This window comes from Adelges cooleyi, unplaced genomic scaffold (assembly GCF_023614345.1).
Source record: "Adelges cooleyi isolate 19-005CV unplaced genomic scaffold, UGA_ACOO_1.1 ACOO_flye_CR_arks_rails_tigmint_CR_PRNA_1, whole genome shotgun sequence".
NCBI classification, from domain to species: Eukaryota; Metazoa; Arthropoda; class Insecta; order Hemiptera; family Adelgidae; genus Adelges; species Adelges cooleyi.
In genome coordinates, this window is record NW_026095751.1 from 3,204,315 (window position 1) to 3,217,202 (window position 12,888).

Below are 12,888 nucleotides of genomic sequence, written 5' to 3' on the forward strand. Positions count from 1 at the left end.
ACAACAAAAGGTGTACTGACAAGAGTTATCGATTTGCATACTATACTATGGCTGCAGGCCAGACACCACAAAGCGCACCCCTCACAACATTACGATTGCATTGTGCAGTGTACAAACTCACCCCTTTAGTTAGGTCTGACGGGGTAGATTATTGATTAATGTGTAATGTGTCGGCCAGACGGCCGGGAAGTCCCACCCACGGGTCCCGGCGAACGGTGCAGAATCCACCGCCGTGTTATACATTGCAAAGGTAATAATTATAGTACAGTTGAAGTTTGCAACCCTCCGGAGTAGTTTCGTTATCGTCGCAGCGCTATCGTCTGGCAAAAAATACCCAAACAAAACAAACACCAGTTGGCAGTTTCCAGGTAAGTTTTAAACATAATACAACCTACTATGTAGTATTAATGAGTCTTGACAAATTGTAGATCATATAATTGATCAATTAGCTTCCACGCGTACCTAAAACATATTATTATTTGTACAATGATGTTCTTATTATTTAGTATTTTTTTTTTTTTTTGTCTTCCATCGTCGGTATCTAAGCCGCTTGGTCGATTTTTTAGTATAGACACTCTATAGACCAGAAATCGTACCTGAAACGGCAGTCTTGGCCCGAAAATTTCACAAAAAGTCCACCTCTTCCACTGAAAACCGAGAAAAAGCCCAAACAATTTACTGGTTTTTCAACTTGACATAGCGGTGCTCTAAAACTTTTATTTAAAACGGACAAATTAATTACAAACAAAAAAAAAAAAATACCAAAAGCCATTTGCCCTAGAAGGGATGGAAACTTTTTCTTTAGTTCAGTTTTTCAAGTGAATTTTTAGAGCTTAAGGTCTTAAAATTACACCAAAGGTAGATCTAGGATGGAGCTAAAACGTATAAAATTTTCTCAATAATAACTTTAGTCAGACTTCTTCGTAGTCAATTTCTAGGCGGTCATATTGTGTGAGAGAATCAACAGCCAACAGGTATTTGAAAATATTTGCTCAGTTGTATTAACTCATAAAGACCTGGGACCTCCCCGTTCCGTACTGGTTTATTATTTTTAGTTTTAATTAAGGAAAAAGATAAGTATGTTTCGTATATTGGTTATATCGTGATGAAAAAATATTTTCTTACATTTGGTTGAAAAATAGGCGATTTATTATAGAATATCGTAGAAGGCTGAAATATAACCCAGATACTCATTTTGGATCTCAATATAATGCTCCATTATAATATTGGGACCCGGTCATCCAGGTCACAAAATGCCGGGGGGGGTGTCAAATAGGGGGGTCATTTTAATAAAATTAAATGTTTTTGTTAAATCTTCCAAAATTAATTTAGTAAACTATTCGCCAATTATTAAGTACCTTTAATAGGACTAAAAAGTAAAAAATAAAATTAATTAATTTAAAAAACTTTTTTAAAAACATGCTTTTCTAAAAAATAGTAAAAAAGTGTACTAAAAAGTAAGATCGAATTTTACTACAAGAACAATTAACCGGTCAATTGCATCATATTTTATTTAAAACGGCAATTACTTTGAAAACAACCAAAAATCAACTACAATTTTAAATAATGTTCAAAATCTTTAATTTTTGACTGAAATGAAAAGCGTGGGCCATAGTGTAAATACTGTTGTGTGCATTTCAGAATTATAATAAACGTGAATAATTGGAGGTAGACCAAATGAAGCAAATTTGAATAAATAGTACATAATTCAGCAAGTAGCTGGTAAGGTTAGGTAAAAAGAGTCGGATCGAGTTGACATTTATAAGAAATATTTATTTGGTACGCCCTCACACATCAATAGTCTCAAATTAAAATTGTACCCATTTTCCATCCCTCTAAGGGGGGGGGGAAGGCAAGTTTTTTGGGTTTTTTAGTCGTAATTTCAAATTTGTCAGTAGTTATAACTCATATGTATCCATCACACCTTAAATCTTTTTTTATTTAATGAATTGGATTGAATGAATTTAATTTAAGTAACTAAAAACTGTGAGAAATTATAACATAAACTGTTGGTACTATAATAGTTCTTATTATCAATTAATGTAAATTAGGTATGTAGATAAAATTATGACATTCAAAAAGTCCTAGCTGATAAAAGTTTAATCCGAAAATATTTGATTTTTTTTTGGAAAAGTGAAAACTATAATAATATTGTTTATTGATGATCGGTTTTTTTTTAACGTTCATTTTAAGTGCTGTTATTTTAGAAGTGTTGGAAGTGTTTGCCGAGGCAAATTCGTTCAGCTTGTTAAGTGACTTGCTATTTAGTATTTACTAGCTTCATTATTGCCGATTCAATGAAATTGTTATTATTATTTATTTATATTTATCCTTATGGCAGAACAAAGTGGGTGTTAGAAACATCTGTCGTGTTTGATGTTTTGTAAGCAAGTTTTAGGTTATGGAAGTAACGTATAATGGAAATTGTTGTGTATATTGAAAACCCTTTTTTTTTTCAAAGTGTACTAAATGTTTGTTAAGATTATGTTTGTAAATTATATTCATGGTCCGGTTTCACTGCCGGATCATGTACTTGAAGTCAAACTTTACATGAATATTTAACGTTAATCTTTTATGTGTTAATCAAATGTCTGTGTTATCAAGTGCAATTGTTGACAACTCACTATAAATTTGCCATAACCTTAGAAAAGAAAATTATAAGTACAAATTATAAAACTAAAAGCAAAACAAATTTATGAAATTATGAGTTTATTTAATATAATGTTAACTAAATATTTCAATCACATGTGGCAAAACACCAATGTTTTGCATATTGTTATACTGTTATTAACACTACTACACACGTTTTATTGTATAAATTATCCAATATTAGATAATTTGCTTCATGCTAGTTAAATTTTTTTAGTTCATCAACTTCCAGCTCCGATGTTGTACACAATATGTCATTATTTTATTACTATGTCCAAATAAATATATATTTTAACAATAATTAAAAAACATAAATAATAATACTTTATATTATGACTAGGTCAATTGTCGGGAAATTTAACTTAGTGATAATTCTCTTATACTATTATTAAAAAAGCCAATACAGTGGGGTCATCCCATTGTGGGGACGGGGTGATCCAAACTAAGCACAGTATAAATTAACATATTAAGAAAAAATTAAAGTGAGAGAATTGCAGTGTTTAAAAATCGTTCATCAAAGCATTTTTTTTGAGAGTGATTTTGTATTAGAGTGACTTTTTTTAATAATAATTCCTGTAGACCCGTGACCACTCCGTCCCCTCTATGCTTTTATGCCTCGACCCTACAGTATTAGTCTTCTCGGATAAAATCACTTTCAAAATAACGCTTTGATGCTAACCTGTAAACACTGCACTTCACTTTAATTCTTTCTTTTATTTAAAAATAATAATCAACATGTCGATAAAAAATATTTAGCTCTCGTATTAGAATATCTCAATGTTTTGTACTTGAATACTTTTATATTATACTTTTTAATGACACTATAATAAGCGGAGTTTAAAAAAATATATCACTTAATAATAATGTAATGAGGTGAAATCGTAATGGCAATACTATGCTTTAGATCGTCTGACTATAATGATGTATTGGTATAGTTATCTGTATACATTCTAGTACACAAATATATTTTCTTTAACTGTTAATCGTTGTTTTACTCACATATAGCAAGTCAATAATTACCACTGATCAATGTGTCAATATCGCTTTTTTTAGAAAATTCCATAAAATATTAAAAATGTTATTTTTTTCCAATGATATCAACTTATGTTTAAAATTTAAGACGGGGGTGTAGTGTGGTAGAGTAATAGCGAACTTATAAAAAAAATAACTCAAAGGAATGAAATATCCAAAACTGGCTATCGACTAGTTAACATATTCAGCAAATTATTCTTAATTCGAATTGAGTAAATAAATATAACTCCTTACTATTAAACTTCTAAAATTGGTCAGAGCTCTGAAAATTATATCTTGAATTCTACATTTTGTGTATATTATTATTGCTCAATCAATTTTATATGTATATATATATATATACCTCCATTTCAATGAATAAACACTGTAATATGTTTTTTTTAACTTTTTTATTTGAACGGCACGATATTGTTTGTTCTAGTACAGGACCTAACCGAAATTACCAATAAAACGAATATACAAATAGATCAAATGGCTACAACCGACCAATACTCAAACAAACTTCAGAAGTTCCTATGCGATTTGTGTAGGAAATGTTTTTCTACCAAAAAGCAAATTCTCCGTCACATGATTATCATCCACAATACTGCAACGGCGAATCGTTTTCTCGAAAAACACAAGTCTGATGAAAACCCTTACAAGTGTGGAGTTTGTTTAAAATCTTTTAAGACGAAATCCAATCTGGTAAGACACCAAAGCGTGCATACTAAAGAAAAGCCCTACAAATGTGTTGTATGCCTGAAATCGTTTTCGGCAAAATCCTATCTGGTAATACACGAACGAACGCACACTGGACAGAAGCCATACAAATGTGACGTGTGTCTAAAGTCTTTTACACAAAAACCTAACCTCACAGTACATATGCGTGTCCATACCGTAGAAAAACCTTACACATGTGCCGTTTGTTTAAAATCGTTTAAGGCGAAATCCTCACTGGAAACGCACATACGGCTGCATACTGACGGAAATCTCTTCAAATGTGACGTGTGTCTGAAGTATTTTACACGAAAAGGAAACCTCGCAGTGCACAAACGATTGCATACCGGGGAAAAACCCTACACTTGCGACGTGTGCCGGAGATCATTTTCGACAAAATCCTGTCTGGTATATCACGTGCGCAAGCATACTGGCGAACATCCTTACAAACGTGTTGTATGCTTGAAATCTTTTTCGGAAAAATGCAATCTAGTAACACACAAATGCACGCACACTGGCGAGAAGCCATACAATTGTGTCGTGTGCCTGAAATCAAATTCGGCAAAATCAAGTGCGGTAACGCACGAACGCAAGCACACTGGCGAGAAGCCACATAAATGTGACGTGTGTCTAAAATATTTTACTCAAAAAACAATCCTAGCCGTAAACAAACGAGTGAATACTGGAGAAAAGCCCTACACTCGTGACGTCTGTCTGAAACCTTTTTCGGAAAAATCCTATCTGGTAAAACACGCACGCGAGCACACTAGCGAGAAGCCATACAAATGTGAATTGTGTCTAAAGTGTTTTACACAAAAAGCGAACCTTATCCAACACAAACGTGTCCATACCAGAGAAGAGTGTAACGAGTGCTTAAGATCGTTGACTCCAGAGCACCGCCTGGCTGGACTCAAATGTGTCCATATTGATAAAAAGCCATACAAATGTGTTTTCTGCATGAAGAGTTTTACAAATAAAGGAAACCTCGCGATACACGAACGAGTGCACACTGGCGAGAAGCCATACAAATGTGACTTGTGTCCAAAGTATTTTAGACAAAATGCTCACCTTGCCCGACACAAACGTATCCATAGCGGAAAAAATCCTTACAAATGTGCCGTTTGCTTAAAATCGTATAATGCGAAACCCAGTCTGGTAACGCACATACAGCGGCATTCTGTCCAAAAGCCATATAAATGTGCTGTGTGCCTGAAATCGTTTTCGGTAAAATCCCTTCTGGTAGTACACGAACGAGTGCATACTAGCGAAAAGCCCTACAAATGTTTTTTGTGCCCGACATATTTTTCGAGAAAAGCCTATCTGGTGAGCCACGAACGCACGCACACTGGCGAGAGGCCATACAAATGTGACGTTTGTCTTAAGTATTTTACACGAAAAGCCGACCTCGCCGTACACGAACGATTGCATACCGGAGAAAAACCTTACGTTTGTGACGTGTGTTTCAAGCGTTTTACTCAAAAAATTACCCTTACGGTACATAAACGTGTCCATACCAGAGAAATGCCTTACAAATGTGAAGTTTGTTTAAAATCTTTTAAGGCAAAATGTAATCTGGTAAGGCACGAACGCACGCATGCTGCAGAAAAGTCATACAAGTGTGTTGTGTGCCTGAAACCTATTGCAATGAAATCCTACCTCGCTAAAAAACATAAACATGTTTACTCTGGTGGAAATCCTTGCGAATGCGAGGTTTGTTTCAAGTGTTTTGCTCAAAAATGAAACCGGGATCGACAAAAACGTGTTCATGTTTGAGAATAGTCAGATATTTGTTCTTCACCAGTCTTAATCTAAAATTCAAATTTAAGATTTTTTTTAGTTTGTGTGTTGTTCAATACTCTATACTTGTTGTAACAAAAAATAAATCATTTTATAGAAATACATTTTTTTATCATATTTTAGATTTATATCACTCATTGTATTGTCCTTTTTTCTGAATTTCCACATTTTAATTGTTATAAATAAATTATTTAAACAATACTTTATTAAATGCATATGGTTTATTTAATGCCTACATGATTTTGTTTTGCTTACACAATTTTCGTATCACATATTCGAAATTTATAATATAAACATTAGCACTGACCCGTGCAATTTATTGCCCATAATAACACAATTTTAGTGTTTATTTTATATTATTAGGTAAGGCTAAATAAAAAGTAGTAATATTCTCACAATTCTAAATTGCAAACTCTTTAGAATAAAATTCTACAAGCTTGGCCTTTCTCTTTTAGAATACCTCGTATACATTTATAATTTTGTCCATTTGGAAACTAGTAATATTTAGCAAAAATTAATATTATAATTTTAAGTTGTTTGGCGTAATGAAAAAAAGGAGAAAAATACACTTGGACCGTAGTCAAATTCTAGGCGGTCATATTGTTTGAGTGAATCAACATTCAACAGTCAACAGGTATTTAAAAATATTCGTTTAGTTGTATACAGGGTGATTCATTAAGGATAAGACACTCATTTTCTCAGAATATATTAATATTATGAACAATATTTTTTCCAATATTTTTCAATATTTGGAAAATTTATATCACCAATCCTTGAAGGCCAAAAATGGGGATTTTTAAATGGCAACATGTGTTTTTAATTACAAACATTTGTAGACAAAAAATAAAAAAATATTTTAGCGTTTGAATTTTGTATTTTCATTTATTTGTTCATTTGTTATGACTTTTTAAAGATTTGATTTTTTTACTGTAATTCTTAGTATTTTCAATCGTTACTACAAAAACGAGTAGTTTTATTACACGCATAAAAATATTTTGATAAAGTGGGTTTGTAAAACCAATATGTATACCTGTGTTAGAAATTGGAATAGGTTGTAATCTGTAGATAAGAATCGTTTGTCTATCAAAGTCTTTTAAACCAGTGACTTTTTTTTGTTAGAGTGTTATCGCCAAATGGACAATGCGAACATAAATATGAACTTAATGTGCTACCGGTTTTGGAAAACCGAAGAAACATGATAATTATTAAGAGAAAATGTAGTATCTTAACAAAGTCATGGCTAATGAACAAATAAATGAAAATACAAAATTCAAACGCTAAAATATTTTTTTATTTTTTGTCTACAAATTTATGTTATTATAAATATAAGTTGCAGTTTAAAAAAAACTAAAATCTCCCTTTTTGGCCTTCACGGATTGGTGATAAAAATTTTCAAAATATTGAAAAATATAATATAATGTGTACCCAAAAATCTTGGAAAAAAATATTTTTCCAAATATTAATATATTCCGAGAAAATTAGTGTCTTATCCTTAATGAATCACCCTGTAGACCTGTGACCTTCCCGTCCCAATATTCTCTGTCCCCACTGTACTGGTTTTTTATTTTTAGTTTTAATTGAGTAAAAAGATAAGTTTGTTTCGTTTAATAGTTATATCGTGATAATACTATATTTTATTATACATTGGTTAAAATATATTTAATATACTATCATGATTAGCTGTAGGTTTTTATAAAAATTGCACTTATATTAAAGAAGTATCTTGGTAGCCGGGACTTGTTAATCCCAAATATAAGAGGAGATAAGTAACGCGCCGTGCGGTCAGGATGGTCAGTTTTGTATAGTGTGTAGCCGTAAATTTAGTTGTTTGGTTTGTGTGTTAGGTGTGTTTCGGGAATAATAATAATTTATATTAATTATAAATAGATAATTATGAATTTATCTTTTATCTTCTCTCTCTTTTGTATTCAATCCTGAGATTGGTTTGTAGCAATTCTCCACTGTTCCTTGTGACTTGCCTTCCTCTTTGTCTCTTCGTAAAAACTACACCCTTGGTCCTTAATTATTTTTTGCATGATATACTCCATTCGTGGTCTTCCCCTAGCATTTTTACCTTTTACACAGCCTTCTATAATTAATCCCAGCAATCCACCATGTTTTAATACGTGTCCAATCTATTCATTTCTCCTTTTCTTGATACTACTCCATAAAGTTTTTCTCTCAGACATTCTTACTAATACTTCCTCGTTTGTTACCATATCCGTCCAAATTATTTTAAGCATTCTTCTGTAACACCACATCTCAAAAGCTTCAATTCTTCTCTGTTCCTCTTTGGCAATCGTCCACGTTTCGCTGCCATACAGCATTATACGCCATACGTATGTCTTCAGAAGATTTATCCTGGTGCGTATGCTGATATTTCTTTAATTAAAAAGTCCTCTTTTTTGTTAAATGCTATCTTAGCTTGGCATATTCTCTTTATTATTTCTCTTTTACTTCTGTCATCTTCACTGGGTCATTCCACGTCAAATTACCTAATGGGTGTGCGACTATACTCCAAAAATGTTTGAAATTTGTATCGTACATTCTTTATAGGTCCTTAATAACAAAAACATTAAAAACAAATTTTTTTTTGGACCTAGGTAGGTCAATTTTAAAAAAAAATTATCCAAAAACACCTCATGTTCCCGACTCTGTAATTTAACCTCCGATAGTGGTATAGATATAAAACCTGCACAGTTAAAATTATAATTAGGTGTACTTTAACCATATATTAAGAAAATATATTTATTTTTATTTTTTAACCCTAGAAATTTTTTTATTTTTTTTGAATTTTTCAAAAACATTTTTTGGGGTCAAACAGTTAAAAATTAAAAAAAAATATTTTGTTTATATAAAATTTAAGTTATGTTCTTATGATCCATATCATCTTTGAACCGATTAAGTTTTTTTTTGCTATTAATTTACGGCTTCAAACATGGGTATTTTGCTGAAAACTACCTACTTTAATGACCCACAACACAAATGTGACAGAACGAAAATTTTCCAAATTCACGCAATACTTACTTATAAGTGAGAAGATCATCTGGTAAAAGTTTGGTGATGGAGAAATTATTTTGACACCAGAAATAAGGTTTCAATTTTTTTTTTTTTTTCAAAAACTTTTTTTGAGGTTAAAAAGTAAAATTTTTTAAAAAACTGTTTTTTTTTTATAAAATTTAAGTTATGCTCTTATGATCCATATCATCTTTGAACCAATTAAGTTTTTTTTTGCTATTTTCAAACATAAGTGGTAAGCTGAAAACGGCCTACGTTAATGACCCACAGCACAAATGTGACTGAACGAACATTTTCCAAATTTACGGGGTACTTACATATAAGTAAGTAGAACATGTGGTAAGAGTTTGGTGTTGGAGAAATTATTCTAACATCCGTGGTAAGCGATCAAATTTTACGATTTACACTTATTGGAAATATACACAATTTACATTTACATTTTGAACCTTTACCACTGGTTTGGAAAAACGTACAAACAGTTGCTCGACATTAAATCTGACAACCGGTATAGTACAAGAAGACAAATGATAAGAGTAATTTCTATTTTTTTCGTAAAGCAAATTTTGTAGTTAATATTTATGTTGGTTTACTCCATTTGCATTCCAGAGGAATATGGTGGTCAACTAAGACAAGTTATAATTGGAGAAATTCATTTTTTAAAAGCACTTTGTTTATGCCTGAGGTGAGAAGTGTATTAAGTCCTTAATAAACGATGATAGAGTATTTGTAAGATTTGTTGTGTCTTGGTTGTTTTTGTTGTTTAATACTTAAGTGAAGAGTTTTTGTGAGTGGGGTTGAGTATACTCTTTTTGTGAGATGTGACTTGGAATTAATTTACAATGTTTGAGTTTGTTGGAATAACTAATTTTTGTTCAGGGTTTTTTTTTTATACGTAATTAATTTTTGGTTTTTTTGTAAGATCCTTGTAAACTATGCATCCTTTGTGGGAGGTTGATCGGGTGCGTTTGAACAGTTTTTGGTCAGATGTAATTTGCCACATTTAACACAGAGTGGTTGGTGGTTGCAAACATGTTTTGTATAATCAAAATCTGGGGAGCTGAGCCATTGTATAAGTGACGGTGAGGATGTGGTCCTCTTAAAACAAATGGGATTTAATTAAATTATATTAGTATTTTGATTGCTTGGTTTTAAGTCGATAAAAAATAAGGGTAGTGGTAATTTATTTCGACTACTTTTAGAGCGTTGAAACCAAGAACCAGTATAACCAGATAACCAGTTAACATTTTCAGGAATTTATTCTTAATTAAGTAAATAAATAATATACCTTACTATTAAAGTTCTAAAAGTGGCCAGAGCTCTGAAAATTATATCTTGAATTCGCTATTCTACATTTTGTGTATATTTATTTATTGCTTAATCAATTTTAAATATATATATATATATATATACCTATATTTTAACGAATAAATACTGTAATATGTTTTATAAACTTTTTTATTAGAACGACATGATATTTTTTGTTCTAGTGCAGGACCTAACCGAAATTATCAATCAAACGAATATACAAATAGATCAAATGGCACAAACTATAACCAACCAATATTCAAACAAACTTCAGACGTTCCTTTGCGATTTGTGTAAAAAATGTTTTTTTACCAAAAAGCAAATTTTCCGTCACATGATTACCATCCACAGTACTGCAACGGCTAATCGTTCACTCAAAAAACACAAGTCTGATGAAAATCCTTACAAGTGTGGAATTTGTTTTAAATATTTTTCAGCAAAATCCACTCTGGTAATACACGAACGAACGCACACTGGTCAGAAGCCATATAAATGTGACGTGTGCCTGAAATCTTTTCCAAATAAATCCTATCAGGGAACTCATATGCGCATACATACTGGCGAAAAGCCCCACAATTGTGTTGTATGCCTGAAATCTTTTACGGATAAATCCAATCTGGTAAAGCACATGCGCGTGCATTCTGGCGAAAAACCTTACAAATGTGTTGTATGCCAAAAATCTTTTTCGGAAAAATCCACTCTGGTAAAGCACATGCGTTTACATACTGGCGAAAAACCATACTCTTGTGACTTGTGCCTGAAATCTTTTTCGGTAAAATCCTATCTGGTAAGACACATACGCATGCATAATGGCGAAAAGCCTTACAATTGTGTTGTATGCCTGAAATCTTTTACGGATAAATCCAATCTGGTAAAGCACATGCGCATGCATACTGGCGAAAAACCTTACAAATGTGTTGTATGCCTGAAATCTTTTTCGGCAAAATCCACTCTGGTAACGCACAAACTCACGCATACTGGCGAGAAGCCATATAAGTGTAATGTGTGCCTGAAATCTTTTCCAGTAAAATCCTATCTGGTAACTCATATGCGCATACATACTGGCGAAAAGCCCTACAATTGTGTTGTATGCCTGAAATCTTTTTCGGCAAAATCCACTCTGGTAAATCACGTGCGCGTGCATACTGCCGAAAAACCTTACACTTGTGACTTGTGTCTGAAATCTTTTTCGGTAAAATCCTATCTGGTAAAACACGAACTCACGCATACTGGCAAGAAGCCACACAAATGTAATGTTTGTTTAAAATCTTTTACTGTGAAATGCAGCCTGGTAACACACCAAAGCGTGCACACTAATGAAAAACTTTACAAATGTAAAGTTTGTTTAAAATCGTTCAAAGTGAAATCCAGTCTGGTAAGGCACGTAAGCCTCCATACTGGCGAAAAGCCCTACGAATGTGTCGTGTGCCTGAAATCTTTTTCGGCAAAATCCACTCTGGTAAAGCACATGCGTGTACATACTGGCGAAAAACCATACTCTTGTGACTTGTGCCTGAAATCTTTTCCAGTAAAATCCTATCTGGTAAGACACATACGCATGCATAATGGCGAAAAGCCTTACAATTGTGTTTTATGCCTAAAATATTTTACGGATAAATCCACTCTGGTAAAGCACATGCGTGTACATACTGGCGAAAAACCATACTCTTGTGACTTGTGCCAGAAATCTTTTTTGGCAAAATCGTCTCTGGTAGCACACGAACGCCTGCATACTGCCGAAAAGCCCTACGAATGTGTCGTGTGCATGAAATCTTTTCTAGTAAAATCCTATCTGGTAAAGCATATGCGCATACATACTGCCGAAAAGCCCTACAAATGTGTTAGATGCCTGAAATCTTTTTCGATAAAATCCAACATGGTAGCACATGAACGCACGCACACTGGTGAAAAGCCTTACACTTGTGAAGTGTGTTTAAAGTGTTTTACACAAAAATCAAACCTCGCAGTACACGAACGCATGCATGCTGCAGAAAAGTCATACAAGTGTGTCATGTGCCTGAAACCTATTGCGGTGAAATCCTACCTCGCAAAAAAACATAAACATGTCCATTCTGGTGACAAGCCTTGCCAATGCGAAGTGTGTTTCAAGTGTTTTGCTAAAAAATACGACACAGTTAAACAACAAAAACGTGACCATGTTGGAGAATAGTCTGATCTTTATCAGTCATCAGTCTTTACCTACAATTTAAATGTAAGACTTTTTTGTCTATGTGTTAATCATTACTTTATACTTGTTGTAACAAAAAATGAACCATTTTATGGACATTTAGTTAAAATTAAAAATATCTTTTAGACATTTAATACTTTGTGTTGTTTATTTTTCTGAATTTCTACATTTTATTGAACAATGTTTTATTTTTAAGTTTAGTT

General features: G+C 32.6%; 1 protein-coding gene across 1 annotated transcript; it reads left to right on the forward strand.

The window, feature by feature from the left end:
* The first annotated feature begins 289 nt into the window (after positions 1–289).
* Positions 290–12,803, forward strand: LOC126835712 (zinc finger protein 585A-like). The gene is made up of 3 exons (XM_050568478.1): positions 290–368; positions 4,103–6,087; positions 10,685–12,803. The coding sequence occupies exons 2-3, from the start codon at positions 4,153–4,155 to the stop codon at positions 12,665–12,667; spliced, it is 3,918 nt and encodes a 1,305-aa protein (XP_050424435.1). The 5' UTR covers positions 290–368; positions 4,103–4,152; the 3' UTR covers positions 12,668–12,803.
* Positions 12,804–12,888: the final 85 nt, after the last annotated feature.

What these genes read in the sequence shown, in the direction of transcription:
- LOC126835712 (XM_050568478.1), top strand. Translation starts at nt 4,153, where the DNA reads ATGGCTACAACCGACCAATACTCAAACAAACTTCAGAAGTTCCTATGC. An exon ending in GAAATCCTTGCGAATGCGAG is followed by an intron (nt 6,088 to 10,684) that starts GTTTGTTTCAAG and finishes GTTCTAGTGCAG; the next exon opens with GACCTAACCGAAATTATCAA.